Source organism: Bactrocera dorsalis, chromosome 5, assembly GCF_023373825.1.
Source record: "Bactrocera dorsalis isolate Fly_Bdor chromosome 5, ASM2337382v1, whole genome shotgun sequence".
Taxonomy (NCBI): Eukaryota; Metazoa; Arthropoda; class Insecta; order Diptera; family Tephritidae; genus Bactrocera; species Bactrocera dorsalis.
The window spans coordinates 157,701-177,274 of NC_064307.1; the positions used below are offsets into that span (position 1 = coordinate 157,701).

Here is a 19,574-nt window from a genome sequence, read left to right on the forward strand (position 1 = left end):
TATTCTAGTTGTTATTTTTCCAACTAAATATTGTAATTTTTCTTTCATTTTATATGGTTCCATACTTGCTGTAATTATCAACACCTTGTACCACGCAACCGATCACCAACGGCAATTATGAATCTTAAACGAAATTTTCTTTCAATAGTGTGTGTTCAATGGCCAGAAGGTAAGCAAATCTGAAACCTTATATTTTGTGTAACAATCTCTAATGAGATTTTTTCATATGTTGGTATAAATCAATTGCAACAGTTGTGAATTAAAAATATCCATATCACATTCGATTTTCGGCGCTGAGAATATTCAAATGATGTATGATCTCTTTTATTTACATATAAGTAGTACTAGAAGATATAATTAATGAAAGCTCTTTAAAAAAACTCAAAATTTTTTTTTCGTGAATTATTTAGAAAAATAACTCCTATTTATGTGCTCGTCCCAGTAGCTGTGCCTGGCACTGAACATGTTTCAACAAATTAGAGCATATATAAATTGACGGTATTTCCAACAAAAAAATCAATATTTCTTATAAATATACATATAACATTTGGATGAATTGTGATAAATGAAATACAATTGTTGTGTTGTATGTATGACATGGCGTTGACGATAGAATGAGTATATATACACTTGAAAACCAATTTCTCTTGCAATGGGACAATGAACCGATAGAATTAGGCTAATAAGCATTCACCACAATATCCCTACAACATTCACGAGGATAAGGAAGACGAGTGTATGATAGATGCCTAAAAATACGGTATTCTAATAATATTTCAATAAGTTTTCGATATCTATAAAACAAATATTCTTGTAAAATTTTAGTTGTTGCATTAATTTATTTCTGCTGCTTTTAGTATATAAGCAAATATATCCCATCGTGGTTTTATGATTATAAATAGTAGGCTTATGGTATATCAAAATTTAATAATACATACACATAAAGAAATTATCTGACCGTTTTGTCATTTACTGTTCATTTAATGTTTCCAAGTACATTTAATTTTTGACATTTACTCATTTTTATATTATTCATTCATTACTACATGTACCATGTACATATGTGCATATGTACAAAAGTGTATGTTAACTATAGTACCCAGCCAACCCATTAGAAACATAGTAAATAAATTATAAAAATAACGTACTGGGGAAGCTTACTAGGCGAATAATTTGATTTTTTTCCACTGCCTAAGTATTAAATAGGCTGTGTAGTACATATTACTCGGTGTCAAATATAAAATAAATATATTGTTACAATTCTTCTTCTTCTTAATTGGCGTAGACACCGCTTATGCGATTATAGCCGAGTCAACAACAGCGCGCCAGTCAAGCGTAATGGAAGGAAACGAATTTTTTCATAAGTGTTTAACTATTATTTCATAGATTCCCGAGTTTTATTTGTTAGGTTAGTATTTTTTGAAGTTTTCTGAAGCATTATAATACAAAAAATGAAAAAAAAATACTTTTTATGAAATAGGTAAAACATCGGACATCTCAAAGAAAACCCAAAGTGCTATTGCTGCACTTTTAAAAGATAAAAGTACATCCTACAGTAAAATAATAAAAAACAAGTAAGGAAGGGCTAAGTTCGGGTGTCACCGAACATTTTATACTCTCGCATGATAAAGTGATAATCGAGATTTCATTATGCGTCATTTACATATTTTTTTAAACGTGATACCTCAGCTCAAATACCGTATTTGTGTAAAGTTTTATTCCGCTATCATCATTGGTTCCTAATGTATATATTATACAGAGAAGACATCAGATGGAATTCAAAATAGCGTTATATTGGAAGAAGGCGTGGTTGTGAACCGATTTCACCCATGTTTCGTACATGTCATCAGGATGCTAAGAAAATATTATATACCGAATTTCATTGAAATCGGTCGAGTAGTTCCTGAGATATGGTTTTTGGTCCATAAGTGGGCGACGCCACGCCCATTTTCAATTTTTATTAAAAGCCTGAGTGCAGCTTCCTTATGCCATTTCTTCCGTAAAATTTTGTGTTTCTGACTCTCTATAGAGTTTGGTTGAAATAGCTATAGTAGTTTCCAAGATATGTACAAACAACTTAGTGGGGGGCGGGGCTACGCCCACTTTTCCAAAAAAGATACTTCCAAATATGCCCCTCCCTAATGCGATCCTTTGTGCCAAATTTCACTTTAATATCTTTATTTATGGCTTAGTTATGACACTTTATAGGATTTCGGTTTCCGCCATTTTGTGGGCGTGGCAGTGGGCCGATTTTGCCCATCTTCGAACTTAACCTTCTTATGGAGCCAAGAAATACGTGTACCAAGTTTCATCATGATATCTCAATTTTTACTCAAGTTACAGCTTGCACGGACGGACGGACGGACAGACAGACATCCGGATTTCAACTATACTCGTCACCCTGATCACTTTGGTATATATAACCCTATATCTGGCTCTTCTAGTTTTAGGACTTACAAACAACCGTTATGTGAACAAAACTATAATACTCTCTTTAGAAACTTTGTTGCGAGAGTATAAAAATTGAAGTGAGTGCAGCTACTTTTACCCCAGTAGCGAAAATTGTGCACACATTAAGTATTGCACCGTTGGTCGCACAAGTATGCGGCAAAATAGGAGAATGTCTGAGCGCATTCGACGTAAAGCAATGAGGATCGCTCTGTAATCGCGCAGCAAACCAGCTAGAGAAATGTAAAATAAGCAAAATGATGTCCGTGTAAAAATATCGCAAAGAACAGTTGAGCGCATCTTTTCAGAAAAAAACCTAAAAAGCGCCGTACAGCAAAGAAATTATAATTTATCAAGGCAATGAAAAATCAACGAGTAGTAAGAGTCAAACACCATCAGAACTACACAAAGGTGGATTGAAACAAGGCAAACATAAAAAGTTATGAACCTCCCCCGAAAGTCACCCATTCACAGTTACTCTGCATGATTACCATATTTGGCAACACTGAACCGTTCAGCAGCCCAGTACACTTATACGCACGTTGAAAAATTTAAGTTTTTCTCAATTTTATGAAAAGATGAGAGATATTATACAAAAAATTGCATTCACGTATCGTAATAATTTTTGGTTTATTTGACTCTTAACGCAAAACTATATGAATAATTGCCTCTCTTTCTAATGGGTTGGCGGGGTACTGTAATATGTATGTACACGTATGTGTATGTATGTATGTATTTTACATAACAAAAAAACTTCAAAACTGTTTTGGTTTCTAAAATATGATTATTGAAAAATAATAGCATACAAATTAGCATTTATAAAGAAATAAGAATAAAAGTATATAAACATGAATAAATAGTATATTTGGTAATAGTATCGAATCATTCAAAATATTTTTTCTGTTCAGGACAATTTCATAATAATTCGAATAACTTCGTGTGCCAACAACTTGTGATATGCCCATATAACTTTAAGCATTCCACTTCAAATAAATGAGTTAGAACTTTTCGTATAATATGCGTATGCATATTCTTAACCATGTAATGATTAAATGCATATGTATGTATATTTCTACTGAATGTTTATTTCGTACTTGATATACATACAATGTGCGTTCCAAAGTAAACAGGAACACTTTTTCAATCTAGCGCACCCTGATGGCGCCATCTATATGTCGACTGGTGCGTTAGAATCTGCTATCTTTATCGATTGAGAATTTCATGTCATTTCATCGAATGGAAATGAAGTTATTGCGTTTTAAGTGTCAGTATATTTGCGAAAATGAGCTTCGAACAAAGAGCCAACATTGAATTTTGTTTCAAAATTGGTAAAACTTTTACCGAAATGTTTCAATTGATGAAAAAAGTTTATGGCGATGATTGCCTATCCCGTAGCAGAGTGCACGAGTGGTTTCAACATTTTCAAAGTGGTCGTGAGGACATAAATGACGATCAACATGTGGGCCAATTAAAATCTTTAATCACCGGAAATTCCATCGAAACTGTGCATGAATTTATCAATTATCAGCCGAAATCATCATTGAAATTCATGGAAATGGAATTGAACATCTCCAAATCATCGATTTATCGCATTTGGACCGAACGTTTGGGCTTACGAAAGGTTTGTTCCGCACAAATTGACTGACGACCAAAAATTGCTCGGACTCCAACATTCGAAGGATGATTTTTGACCAAAAATCACATTTTAACCATTAACCACTCCCCGTATTCACCTGATATGGCACCGTGAGACCTCTTCCTTTTCGGAAAAATGCATTTGTCCATGAAAGGAAAGCGTTAGCCATTTAAAAGGCTTGCACCGGCATACTGGCGGCCATACCGGCCATACTCGTTCGACATGCTTTTGGACCGTGCAAAAAGTTGTATTGAACTAAAAGAAGACTATTTTGAATAAGATAAGTTGATTTTGTCGAAAAAACCATTTGTTCTGTTTTTTTAAGTCCTTTTTACTTTGGAAAGCACCTTGTATATAATAAAAATGTAAATAGTTAATTAATCATGCTCTGGTTCAAGAAAAATATTTATCTATGGTAATATACATGTAGTATATATAATTCGCACTGCTATGTTGCAGGAAATTGCTTTAAATCCTTTTTTTTATCATTAAATTATAAAAAAAAACTTCTGTGCAGTTATGGGCAATAAAATTATTGATTACTTTTTATTTGTGACAATGAACTAAAAATTCGCAACAAAAAATCGTAATTTATTAACTGTATTGCAAGGATACCGTTTGCCAGTTACTTGGCCTTTTGTCGGCGCACCAATTGGAGCGTCTGCGATAGCACCAATGCCGGCTGGAGCCGCAACAGCAGCAACATCCCTAACCCCTGGAATGTCACCTATTGTACTCGCAACTCGAGAATCTACGCCGAGACGAAGGTACAGTCCGTCGTTTATAGAACAAAAATTTGTTTCCTGAAGTTTGACTTCGGTACTTAAAAGCAGAATTCAATAACTGAAATATACTTGCCCTTATCAATGTTGCAATCATGTACCCACACTCTTTGTAATCGTTTGTCATCACACCTCATATCGAATTTTTAAAACTAGGCTTTTTCGAAACCTTTTATTTATATATTTTTTCATAATTGTATTTAATTTATGTCATTCTTTTATTATTCACTTTTTATAGATAACTCTTATGTTGGTGCTTGAAAATGGTACCTTTGCCAAGATTTGGAGTTATTTCTGTTAAGGTCTTATTCAAGTAGTAAATTAAGTACTAATTAAAGCCACGTTTTGAGGTTTTCTGTACCTTAAGTTATTTGTGTTATGTAGGTTGATCGAAAGCTATTATTGCTGCGATGTCTGTTTTATATGTATTGATACTCGTATAACATGGTTCTTGGCTTCTTGCTCTATTTGTTTTCATTATTAATCAGCTTTCTTACACACTGAACTTTAATTCATGATTTGTAGATAATTTTATCAAATTGTGGAAAAATAGAGATTGTGTGATGTGAATTATCTGTTATCAAAAAAGTTTCATGCTTTTAAAGGATTTTTTTATGTGTATGTATGGATATATCTATTTGTGTGATATACTATTATTGATTCATTATTCACTGATAATTGGTTTACACACAACATTACGACAATAATTTTGCAATTTTGGTCTTACATTAAACACTAAAAACTAAACCTTTTAACTCAAACCAAAAGTAGTTTGATAAAGCTATAGATTTATAAAATCGTTCTTTATAAGGTTATCAAGGAGACCAGAATGAAAAGTGGGATTAGGAATAATTACAGCATACCATAAAATTTTGCAGTCGATAAAAGCATTTTACAAAACAAGCATTAATGTAATCGTATCTTTAGGCGCTTCCTTATTAACTTTTTACGCATAATCTTATGTACTAGAAACGCTGAGTTTGAGTTCAATTTTGCTCGCACGTCATTGAAAACATTTTCAAAATGATTCAGTTATAATACGTCATGATGAAGTGAATTCCGTTTATCGCATTATCGTTTATTAAATTTAAACATATGTAATTTTTGCATGCTAAATAAATTTATCTAAAGAACTAGTAATGTATAATCATTTGTAATAAGAACTAGGAAACACATGTACAATTACATTTTTTCATAATAATGTTCTATAATTTAGAACAGTTATCATTAAACTCTAAAGCTACGCTTATATGTAAATCAACAATATATATTTTTTAATTTAACATTCTTGTGTCGTATGAGTACATGGGCATATATGTATGTATGTATTTTATTGACGAATTTATGATAAATGTATGTATGTCGTGAATGTAGGCTCAAAAGAACTGTTTCATATAAATATCCCTCCTAGGCCATTGCCTCCTGAGGTTTAACCACTGTTTAAAAAAATATTTGATGTTAGTTGTATAAAATTTAGGTTCTACGTTATAGTAGTTTACCAAATCTCGGCTTCTTGCCACAGACCACATACATACAGGGTAGGCCATTTAAAGTTGACCCATTTGTTTCTAAAAAAAAGAACAAAAGAAAACAATGTTTTTTGTTCATTTCAAGAATAATTTATTTTGGTCCAAGGGGATTTGTTTCAGCTAATATTTAAAAATTAGATCGCGTAAATGGGCACCTTTAGCTTTGACAGCTAAATGCACTCTTTTTTCGACATTTTCCATGACTTTGGCCAATGTTTCGGATGATATGGCGGCTGTTTCACGTCGAATGTTGGCTTTCAGTTGAGCTAAGGTCTTTGGCTTATTAGCGTATACCTTGGATTTCAAATAACCCCACAAATAAAAGTCTGGTGGCGTCAAATCTGGTGATCTCGGTGGCCAGTCAACATCACCATTTTTCGATATCAATCGCCCGGGGAAAAATGGTCGCAATAAATTGATTGTTGGTCGAGCTGTATGGCATGTAGCCCCGTCCTGTTGAAACCAGAAGTTATCCATGTCATTTTCGCGAATAATGGGTATCACAAAATCCGTTATCATGGCTCGATAACGCTCACCATTGACTGTTGTCGTGGCTCCATCATCGTCTTCGAAAAAATGCGGTCCGCACCAAACTGTTACTTTTTGGTCGTAAAGAGGCTGTTCTTCAATTAATTGAGGATTTTCGGTGGCATAAAATCGGCAATTTTGCTTGTTTACGCCTCCATTCAACGAGAAATGTGCCTCGTCTGACATGATGAGTTTTCGCCAAAAGTCAAGTTCGTTTTCAGCCATTTCGATGGCCCATTTGCCAAAATTAAGGCGTCGCGGATAATCAGCTGGGTTTAGTTTTTGTGCCATTTGAATTTTATATGGAAACATCTTCAAATCTTTATGAATTATGCGTCGGAGAGTGGTGCGAGAGATGTCTAATTCCTGAGAGCGGCGATAACTCGATGTCGATGGAGTCTCCTCAATACTGGCTCGTACAGCTTCGATATTTTCATCAGAACGTCTTGTGCGTTGTCTGGATGCATGACTGGCATTACTGAGATTACCGGTGTTCACAAATTTTGCGTATAAAGACTTAATTGTGTTCTTAACTGGATCACTTTTCACTTTATTTTTTTTTTGCGAAACGCACGTTGAGTTAACACAATTGAAAAGTTATTTTGAATATAAAGCTGAACAATTTCAGCGCGTTCTTTTGGAGTGTACTGTTCCATGGTATAAATTGTCTTCGAATGACGCTTCTAACGCGGTATGACATTAGCCGATTTGTCAGCGCTGTTAAAAGTTACAGCGTTGCCAGATGGGTCAACTTTAAATGGCCTACCCTGTATGTTGTTATATGTTGATGGCAAAAGTCCACGAAAGTATATCGTTGTCATGCTGTTTATTAGTTCACCAAAACCTTGGCATGTGAAGCCATCCCAAACAGGAATTTTCCCTGGATATTTTACTGTTCCGCTTCGACAAGTCAGCCCCATTCTTGTGCATCAATAAGTTCTTTCCAAAGCTTCACAAACACCTTCAATTTTTCAAGTACTTTGTAGCGCTCAATTAAGCCAACTTGAGACATTTCGCTTGAGAACAAAGAAGTAGTGCTTCGAAACGTTTCGAGTATACAGAACTCATTTGTTATAAAAAAGTGTTTGATAAAACGTATAAATGATTATTGCTGCAATTACATTAAGCAATTGGCAATTAAATCAAGTTGTTTGAAAATCATGGCCTAACATATTTCAAAAACCTATTACTTTCTTGTGCTCAAAGTGTGGGTATATTGGGACTAGCGGTGGGTCTGGACTGATTATATTAACTTAAGTTCTCGTTTAAATCTTTATATTAGGAGTATACGACTTGGAGGAGGAAGTATTAACAGGAGTCTTTTACTAGCATTTTTGTTGTGAAATTTAATGTTTTTGACGTATTTATTTGGTGAATTATCACTTTTAAGTAGTTTTCAACATTACCATTATATGGAAGGTAAATGGGATTATAATTCGGAGGACAGACCGAAAAGGTTTTTCATAATAAAATTTGGTTGATAGATGTAGTTTTAGTGACTGTGTGATATGTACATTAAACCTCTTAGTGAACGGAATCCTTAATGCGATTCGTTGTACCATATTACAGTTTTGTAGTTCGAAGTGTATCTTAATTTTGACACGATTAATGGTTTTTGTGGACATAACCTTGATCTGATTACGCCCATCCGCAACGCCATCCTTTTTCGTATCATGAAACATTTATACCAAATTTCATTAAGATATCTCAATTTATCGCTGGCGCAAATGGACCCGGTTTTCACCTCGTCTTGTCACCTTACCTACAGTTATGTGAAAAATAATAAGGACAGTGGTATGAAATTAAAGTTTATCTAAAAATGTGGGGGAATCAACGGCAATCAACTAATCAAATTAATTGAGAACAAACTAAAAAAAAAATTTTAATTTTACACATATTTTGCAAACACTTGTATTTTATTTACAATTGTTTTCAAATTTGCAATACTAACATGTGAAAAAAATAAAGACACTTCGTAGTTTATTATAAAAAATGCCATATTAAAAAAAGTAACTGGTTTTCATTCAATTGTGATAATATCAATTTCTAGGTAGTTTAATATTTTGTTGAAATTCCATGGTTGTTTAAAACTTATCGACACCGCTTCGGCATAGAGTTCACTAGGGTTAGGCAGACGGAAACTGAAATTGCCTTCCATGAAATTTGAATAAATTGAAAAAGCTTTTCATTATTACTTGCCCACTTTTCTCTTAATGACGCTTTCATTGTATTCTACAAATTTTCAATAAATTTTAGATCCGGGGACTGCGGCGGCCACTCCATTATTGACCCTAAACCAGTCTTTTGAATACTTAGCCGTGTTTTTAGGGTCGTTGTCTTGCATAAATATCCACCTAAGTGGCATATTGTCTTCACCGTTCTATAGCATAAATTCTTGTAATATTGCCACCCAATCGGTTGCCTTCATAGTTCCCTGTATCCTATGCAGTGAGCCCAGTCAATTGTATGAAAACGATCTCCAAACCATAATTTTTCCGCTAACATATTTAACGGTCTTTATCGTACACTTAGGGTTATATGCAGCATTATTCGGTATATTTACATAATGAATACCTCAATCAGAATTAAATAAGTTGACTTTTTTTCGTCAAACCCGAAAATGTTACGTCATTTTTCTTTAGGCTAAAGAACATGTCCTTCGGCAAACTTAAGCTTTAGTTGCACGTTCTTTTTGACAACATAGGCCCTTTCTCGTGCTTCGGGTCTTCAGATTTTCCTTTATAAGTACTTTGCGGTCAGTTGATGGATCAACATCAATATTCAAATCACATGTTATAAGTTTTGACGAAATGAATGGATTTTTCTTAACAAAGCAAACTATATTTTCTTGACAAACAACTCTGTTTTTGAGTTCCAGTCACGTGTTTCAATTTAGTAAACCCATTTTACTGCTTGTTCAACCAGTGTTTTGGAAGCATTAAGTAAATACCCTACTTTTCTGTACGAATTTCCTTGTTTCACTAAATATTTAGTATGTTCTCGAGTTTTCGGATCGCAGTGATATTGATATTAAAACCAAAAATATTATTCTTGCCAAAAATATTATATGGCTTTTTACGAAATGTGCACAAATACTTCGCATTTGTCTAACGGAATCTGTTTTTATAAATAAGGAGTGATAAAAATATGCCGTTAACTGGCGGAAATTTTCATGACTTACTACAATTTTATTCTTGTTTTGTTTTTATGCATCCCTGTCCTTATTATTTTTCACGTAACTGTATATACCAATATTATCCTATCACGAACTCATCAAAAAAATTAGAACTTTTAACTAATTAATCAATCGATACGATTAATAATTAATTATTTTTTCACCTTGTGCCGAAATAATCCATAACGACACTTAAAAAAGCTGACTAAATCTCATGTTAGGAAACTACAAATTAAGCTTAGAAAAATTAGAGTACATGATAACAATTGGAACATATGTATATAATTCTATAAAAACAATAATTTATTTGTCTTAAAGCTGATGGAAACAGAACATCAGGGCTAGCATAAACGTATTTTGTGTTGCGTGCGGCTACTACTTAATTGCAGCATGTTGAAAAACGTAAACAACCTCCTTGAGTTTATTTTCTTTAGAAGTTCTTTCATTCATTGTTCAAATGTGTACACGAATTAAAATTTAAATGATTAATTTAATCTTATTAATACATTAATATATATTGAAAAAACAACAAAAAACCAAAAAACCAGATAAAGTAAATGTTAATAGAAAAACACATTTGGACAATGGTATTCGGTACTCAGTATCTGAGGTACAGTAGCCAGTAGTCAGATACCGCACTCACGCTAATATCAATATATAATAGAGGTTTTAATATGTATGGTATATGTATGTACATATAAACTTGTTATATAAAAAGTATATATTAAGTTATAGTTTTCACTGTGTATATTTTATATAGCTTCATATATAAAAAAATAAATCATACTAATCGCATGACTCTTTTGTTATTTTCTCTTAATTTTTCTTCTTTTGGAAACGCCACACAAAACAACCAAATATATATCGAAAAAAATGGCTACCACGAATACATTCGAATAATGTTTACTGTTCGAACGATGAAACTGTATTATGTGTTGCGAATTATCCAATCGACATTCTTAATAATTTTGCATTTATAACAAACTCACCGAAATATATAATTTTAACGTTAAAAACTATTATTAACAAAATGTTTGATCGTTGTACTCAATTGTTATTTGCTCCTCGCCTCGAATATGGGATATTTATCAACAAACTAAACTCAAAAAATACAATGCGGACTGTAATTCACATTATCGAACTCAATCAATCGCTGCCTGCTTCATCAATCCAATAGCCACTGTAGCAGCCGCTGCCGCCATGCGAGGCGTAGCAATCCATCGCGGTCATATGGGAGTTGTAGGTGGACCATTCAACCCCGCTTTGGCCGCTGTTGCTGTAGCCGCACAGCAGCAACAACATCACCACCATCATCATCAGGCACACCATCATCCACATCATGCGCAACAAACCGCACACCACCAATTAGGATTGCAACAGGCATTGCAAGTGCAATCAGCAGGCGGGACCAACCAAGCCCACGCAGTAGCTGCGATTCAGACCAGCGCTGCTCAACAACAACTGCATTCAATAGCTCATTCAGCGGCCGCTGCAGCCAACACGCCCCAGGTAGCCAACGCCGCTGCTGCTGCTTATGCTGCACGTTTGGGTGCTACAGGTGCAGCCACTCAATCGCCATCCGCTGCAGCTGCTGCATCCATAGCCGCCGCGGCAAATGCAGCAGCTGCAGTCAATGCGGCTGGTACCGCTTTACACGGATTCACACCGTAAGTATTAACAATACTGTTCTGCTCACTTATGTATTGTTGCATTACGCATTCAAGTGAATTTATGGAAATAACCTCATTTGACGAATTGATCGATTCATATCAATATTTCTTTGCTTAATATCGTACAAACTTCACTTTGTTGTATGAGTAGTATAGTCGCAGCTATTAACTTCTTAATGGCTCAGTTAGTTACAATATGCATATAGTTTAATGTAGTTATGAAAATTGCTTTTATCTCTAAAGTTATGCAAAATACATGTGAAAAGCCTACATTCACACCCTCACCGTATCAAAGTGTTAAACTGTAAATGCTATGTGTGATTTGGAGAGTATATGTACGAGTATAATCGGTAAATAATATACAATTGCATGCGCTTTATATAAGAATTATGCATATTTACAAATGTATGCATGTTCTTTTAGTATTGTATGCACTAATGTAAAGAATATAGTTATCATATTAAACATTAGTGAATTCTAAGGGCGGAAATGTGTACATACATATGTGTATGTAAGTATATGCAGTAATTAGAAATGTTTATATCTTACAATGACTAGAACTTTTAGAGTAGGCAGCTTTATTGCAATGTGAAAACCCCGCATTTCTAATTTCATAAATGTTTTAATATTAATATGTATATTATTTTAAATACACATATTCTTCAATATTTGATATTCTCAAACTATTGAAGACTGCATGTCTTGACGTTCTACTGAACAAGGACAATGAATTAATAATTGTAGTATTGATATACTACTTTCAGTAAACGTATGGAACAAAGTGCATGACATTCTAATAAATTTGCAAGTATGAAATATGTGGCATTTAAAAAAATAATATATTTTCTGTTTAGTCATATTCCTGGAAACCCTCTACTACGCACTCATATCAAGTTAAAAACAAGACATTTTAATTTAGTTATTTCAGAAAGAGCGGAGCAGGTGTAGCGATTAGGGCAGAGAATTTTACATACCACAGATTGACATAGCTTTATTGAAATACTTATCAATAAAAATTATTTTCGGAAAGAATTTATAGAAAGGAACGAGTTTTTGAAAGAGGGCTCTAAAAAATAGCTTTAGAATGAACCTTTGATTTGACATGATAAAACATGAAGGTTACTCCACGGCATAACATTCAAGATCGAAATTGAGAAAACTACAATCATTTCGAACAAGAATATCTGAATTTTGCTTTTAAGTACCTATTCCAGTAAAATTTTACAAGCAATGACATGTGACTTTTTGATTTTGACTTAATAATTTTTATATATTTCATACAGCGTCTACTACGATCCCTTCCTAGCAGCTGCTGCAGCTTCCGCTGATCCGAATCTGCGATTCCAGGTAAATTTAAAATTCTACAAAATTATGCTATTAAACAAAATCGATTAGTTAATAGGTAATAAAATAGTTATTTTTTAAGTGTAATTATAAAATTAATTCGACATCCAAAATTTGTTAATATTTGTGTAACAACTTGAAATCGTACTACGAATTTTACAGGCAGCCAAACCGGTCGCAGAAGTTCCAGCCGCACAGCCAGCAGCCATATTAAATGTAATTTTAGATTTCTCGATTTTTGCTCATTCACTGCTCTCGTTGTTTATTTTCCCCACTTTTGAAACTATCCTATACTTTTAACGAATTAAGTTTGCATTTTTTTTAATTTGTTTTTTTTTTTTTTAATTTACTAACGATAATCCTTTAGTATTTGCATATTAGTATTTTACTGTATTCAAACGTCTAATTATTATTTATGTGTTACTAACGGTATATAAAGACATTTACTTATACAAATTACATAAGCTGTGTACATACAAGTTTCAAAGCGATTCAAATAATCATTTTAATTTCATATACATACATAACATATGTACAAATCTAACTACTAATAAAAAATAAATTATGTCACATTTAGTATAAAGCACAAAAATAATTAGTCATCAGACTGTATTTTTCATCCAAATAACTGGTACTTTTACGTCTTAATATTTAAAGACAAAAACATATTTATGGAAAAGAACCACAGAACCAACAAAAATGACCCCTAAGAAAAGGGTAAATATTTGGATAAACCAAACCATAAATACAAAATTTAAGAGAAGTTGCCCGCTAAGATTGTTACACACCAAATTTCGTACATATTTTTCGAGTGCTACCAAATTTGTCGTATTGGAGTTTATTGTGTACAAATATGTATTACTTTTGGTTGGTGATATCACATACAGTGCATATAGAGTTATGTGAAAAATAATAAAATATAATAAGGACAGTGGCCTGCAACTAATGATGTTAATGTTAATATTTTGTTAAAAATCCCTCGTTATTTAAAATTGAGCAACACCACTTTGGCATAGAATCAACTAGGTTTTGGCAGACGGAAACTGAAATTGCATTTCATGAAATTTTAATAAGTTGAAAAAGCTCTTTATTATTACTTGGGCACTTTTCTCTTAACGACACTTTCACTGTATTCCACAAATTTTCAATGCATTTTAGTCCGGGGACTGCGGTGGCCCCTCCATTATGAACCCTAAACCAGTCTTTTGAATACTTAGCCGTGTTTTTAGGGTCGTTGTCTTGCATAAATATCCACCTAAGAGGCATACATTCTGTCAAGAAAGTATCGGGAATTTTTCATTTTCCCTTCTCATCTCCCGCTTATATGGAAGACAGGTACATTTTTTTCTGGGTTAGTAAAACTGTCCTTAATTATGATGCCAAAAATTAGCGCGATCTGTCAACCAGTGTGTTTGCAGCAGCTGTTTATGCCAGTCGTCCTCAGTAGTGTTTGTCGAATTTTACAAAATTAAATTTTAACGTATTTGTGTTAAATTTAGGCCAAATACTCAACAAATATCATTAAACAAGTACCGAATCTCCCTGATTTGGCTCCGAGTTCCACATGACTTTTACCTTTATCCACACTGAAATATCCACTTCGGGGAACACGCTTCGACTCAATTGAAGACATCAAAACAAATTCGACGCGAGAATTGAAGACCATCCCGGAAAGTGCCTATAACAAAATGTTTTGACGATTGGAAGAAACGTTGGCACATGTGATTGAAGCGTTCATGTTACTTTGAAAGCGATAAAATAAATTTGGATGATGATTGAAAAATTTTCGTTTTAATTAGAAATTTCGGATACTTTCTTGACAGAATGTATTGTCTTCACCGTTCTATAGCATAAATTCTTGTAGTATTGCCACACAATCGGTTGCCTTCATAGTTCCCTATTTGCTATGCAGTGAGCCCAGACAATTGTAAGAAAATTATCCTCAAACCATAATGTTTCCTCAGGCAACATTATTCGCTATTTTTACATAATGAATATCTCAATCAGAATTAAATAAATTGACTTTTAACTAGGCCAAAGAACATGTCCCTCGGCAAACTTAAGCTTTTGTTGCACTTCTTTTTTGACAACATAGGGCCTTTTCTCTTGCTTCGAGTCTTTAGATTTTCCTTTATAAGTACTTTGCGTTTAGTTGAATTATAAGTTTTCACGAAATGAATGGATTTTTCTTAACATAGCAAACTATATTTTCTTAACAAACAACTCTGTTTTGACTTCCTGGCGCGTGTTTCAATCTGGGAAAACCATTTTACTGCTTGTTCAACCAGTGTTTTGGAAGCATTAAGTGAATACGCCACTTTTCTCTACAAATTTCCTTGTTTTACTTTCCCGTATCGATACAATAAAAAGAAAAACAAGGTTTAAATTGATTAATATTAAAACCAAAGGAAGTAGTCTTGCCTTATCTCTGCAAAAACACGTTTAGTAAAGCTGTTTTCGTTACTGATTTTAAATAGCAATGTGTATTATACTTTGCACTTGTCTATCGGAATCTATTTTTATAAATAAGGAGTGATAAAAAAATGCCGTTAACTGGCGGAAATTTTCATGAAATATTACAATTTTATTCTTGTTTTGTTTTTATGCATCCCTGTCCTTATTATTTTTCACATAACTGTATACTGCTTAAATTTATCATATCTCGGTAATTTTCAATACCAATCTGATGGTCAAGTAATGCATATGCACAAACATATGCATTTTAACTAATTTTTTTTGTTTATACGTTATTTGGCATTTTAGATGACGATATATATTTTTGACATTATTTTAAAAACTTTACAAAAATGGGTGGGCTTAGTTGATGATGAAAATAAAACTAAACTTTCTTACAAGCACATGAGGTTTTTATTCCACTTGTTTTTACGTCCACTGTTATTAATAGCGTCTTCTTTTCTCACAAAAATGTTGCATTTATACTGTCCTATGCTCGGTCTGTCAAAGATCCGTATTCTTTTCTCAACATGTTTTCATAAGTCACAATCTTTGCATCGAAATTGGTGACTTGCTTGAGTATAGCGATATACTTGTATGTAGTAGAGGCGACGAAGTTATAAATCAGCTATTTACTCAAAGAAACTAAAATGAACTTCACTTTACTCATTTATTTAATTAAAAGTTATTAATTCTAAACAAAAAAAATTGTATATGAAAGAAAAAAGTATATAATATAACAATAACATATAATACTATATAATCTTATCATTAATTCTATAAACATCTCCAGCACTGATTTTATTCGCCCTATTTGGGTTAAGCTTGATGGTGAAGTTATCTTTGCAGTCAGTCATTGAAATTCCGCTCTGCTTCTTAGCGCCAGAATTGTGGTTGTTATCGACAGCTACCTTTTTTCTCTTAAGCAGAGTCTTGTAGCGCTCCGCACACTGGTTTGCCGATCTGCCATCAATAGCGGTGGCACAAATCACCATTAACCGAAAACAAATAAGATGCCATAACTAAGCACTTAATTAAGATATAAAATTTTAATCTGGCACAGGGGATTGCAGTAGCAAGGGGCACCTGTGTGTAAAAAATTCATGGCCACGCCCTCTAATATGTTTAATGTAAATATCTCCTAAACCACTAAGCAACAACAACCAAATTTGCTAAGCTCGAATGTTAGAAACACTCCTACCGACAGTGTGAAAATGGATGAAATCAGTAGATAACCCCGCTCACTCACCATATAACGGCACTGTTCAAAACTACTAAAAGCGCAATAAATCCAATATAAGGCAGAATTTATATAATTTTACCATATAATGAGGCAACATTTTCATCGAGAAAAGAAAACACTAAAAGTCTCTTAAGGTTTCTAAAAGTTTAAATTCTTCCCCTGAATTCCCTGCAAATATCATTTAAATAATTACACGTTTTCATTACTTCAGGTATTTATGTTGAAAGCATTAGTTGTAACAATGTATTCATGTAATTGGAAATAGTACACTTATTTTATTTATAACAGGAGCTTATTCAACCAAATTTTCATTTATAGAGCATACAGAGAGGAACTGTAGCACTTATAAAAGAGTTTACCGCCGCCCAGAATTGATGATTTTACATATTTCTGTTACAGTTTTTCATATCGGGGTTTTCAATAAGAGCGCTATAATTTTTAAATGAAACAAAAACTGTAAAACTGTTTATGTTTCAATGAAATTATTTATTCCTGTAACAAGTACATTAGATGTCATTATGTATGCAAGTCGATTTCTTTTGCATGGCCACCACGGCCACGCTTGAAGAAGTCCAGATGCTGAACCCAATTTTCAACGGTGTTCAAGCATAAATCGACCGATACTGCTGCAATATCACGTTCGATTTTGGTGGTCAAGCGGCTTCAGTTCTTGCGTCTTGTAAAGATGTAGGCCCAGATCTTTTCATAAAATTCGCGACAACGACGTCACAGAGATGATCAACACTGGATCTTCCTAAATTGATGCGCCAGCGGCAGCAATATTCTAGAGACTACGAGCACTTCCTTGTCTCACTGCCACGGGCTCGTTTTCCGTCCCTATCGGTCTACTCTGGAAATGTTCCTATTGAAAACCCCGTTATATTATCTTCAAAATTCAAAATTTCAATGTACCAGCTAATTTTGGATAGGTGATATTTAAAAACGTTTTGTAAATCTTATTTGTACGTACGAATTACACTTTTTTGGAAAATGAAAATATGAAAATAGATATGTTATGATGCAAAGTTCAATTTTGCCTTGTAAGATTAATTTATATAATTTGTTTGTAGTGATCTTAAAATTCTTACAATTATAACTCCGTTTATATCTACATTTTTAACCAGTTTGATCCAAGTGTTTCCTTATTCCCTATATAATCATTTTAAGTTAACGTATACGTTTTACAAATATGAATATTATTTTTTATATATGTTCTATTCGTTGTGATGTAAATATACATATGTATGTAATACATACTGTAATACTGAGTTATTTAAATACAACAAAAACAATTTCTATCATATAATCTACTTGAAAACTTACAGCGCCGCACTGTGACAACGCTAAACAGTTCCCCACATACGATCAACCGCATTCCGGTACCACAAAACGTTTTGGTAAACAAAATAAGCAAAATTTGTTCAAACAACGACAAGTTGTCTCTTGTTTATATATCTCCTTTATTGTTGTATACTAAGTTCATTGTGAAAATTGCTTTAATATTTAATTATATATGTATGTGTGTATTATTGGAAAATTTTTTACCTAGGTATTCATTCCAAGGCATGCCAATTTAACTCATATTTACGTTTTTCACTCCAATTCGTTATTTTTCGTAACTGTTAATGTATTTATTATTGTAAACATACTTTTATATTGGTTATTGGTTGGCTTGGCTTGATTTTCCGGATGTTGCTGTACGAAACAAATCCACACTGGGTTAAAATTTTTTTTATTTAATATTTACAAGTTAGGCATGCTCTGTAGACAGATCCTTAAGTATTTTTTATAATTTCAATTTTGAATAATACCTCTTATCTACTAATGTAATCCCCATTCCTCCATCCTAATATTGTATATTTTATTCAACAGTAACCATATATATGCCAGTAGTCACCATTCCGATTTCAGTTCAATTTAATTAACAGTTATTTCAATAATGTCCAATTACTTACAATTTCGTTGTTCATTAGAATCGTGTATAATACCTTGTCACCTTCACACATTATTCTCCATCTTTTTGAATGGGGTTTTTTTATGTGAGATATTTTAACTTTTATTTGCATCTGACCATTGCAGGCCACAGCTCCGCTTCTAAAGACTCCACTGTCACAAGCACAGCAGGCGTACGCAACAGCCGCCACCACATACACAGCGGTGGCCGCTAGGGCGGCATATGGCGCTGCAGCCGCCGCTGCACAGCCGGCTTTAGCTGGTTACGCTACTGTTGCTGGGTAAGTGTTCTTTGGATATAAAAAACATCTACCAAAATTTTCAAAATTTTAAACTCACCTCATACCCCGAACCCATCCAACTTGTATACTTTTGTACTTATGATTCTATAAATCGAATTAAGGCTATTCTAAACTATTTGATACTGTCTAGCAGTTTCGACCGTTATAAGTTCCCGATTAGGTACATATCTTAAGATTGCAGTGATGTTACTGAAGCTTCAGTCGTTAAGTTATGGTATTAAGAAAGCATATCTTCATACAAGTATATTTATGTGTGCGGGAACTAGACTACTGTGAAGGTTAGGTGCATTAAACCGACAGTTTCTATTGGTATTGAGGACGTTGCTCCAATCAAAGAATCGACAGTTCGTGTTTTCCAACTTTGACCACAAATTAAAATCCAGTAGACTTCCAGATGGATGCAGCTATGAAACCATTAATATTGCTTTTTGCCTTTTGGCTGTAGCAGAATCTTGCTGGAGGACTCAATGCTACCCATCGAAGAGAATATTGCTTAACTCTTTTACAATA

General features: G+C 33.5%; 1 protein-coding gene across 33 annotated transcripts in view; it reads left to right on the forward strand.

The window, feature by feature from the left end:
• Positions 1-19,574, forward strand: part of LOC105232786 (RNA binding protein fox-1 homolog 2) — a 103,631-nt gene that overhangs the window by 78,397 nt on the left and 5,660 nt on the right. For 18 of the 33 annotated variants that reach the window (XM_049457707.1, XM_049457711.1, XM_049457709.1 and 15 more), the window contains 6 exons: positions 149-169; positions 11,276-11,765; positions 13,052-13,115; positions 13,275-13,328; positions 18,135-18,206; positions 18,889-19,043. In XM_049457707.1, coding sequence (XP_049313664.1) covers positions 149-169; positions 11,276-11,765; positions 13,052-13,115; positions 13,275-13,328; positions 18,135-18,206; positions 18,889-19,043 — 856 coding nt within the window. Of the gene's footprint in view, positions 1-148; positions 170-4,694; positions 4,852-11,275; positions 11,766-13,051; positions 13,116-13,274; positions 13,329-18,134; positions 18,207-18,888; positions 19,044-19,574 lie in introns of those variants that run through there. The other 15 variants (XR_007422860.1, XR_007422864.1, XR_007422863.1 and 12 more) reach the window with 11 other exon arrangements.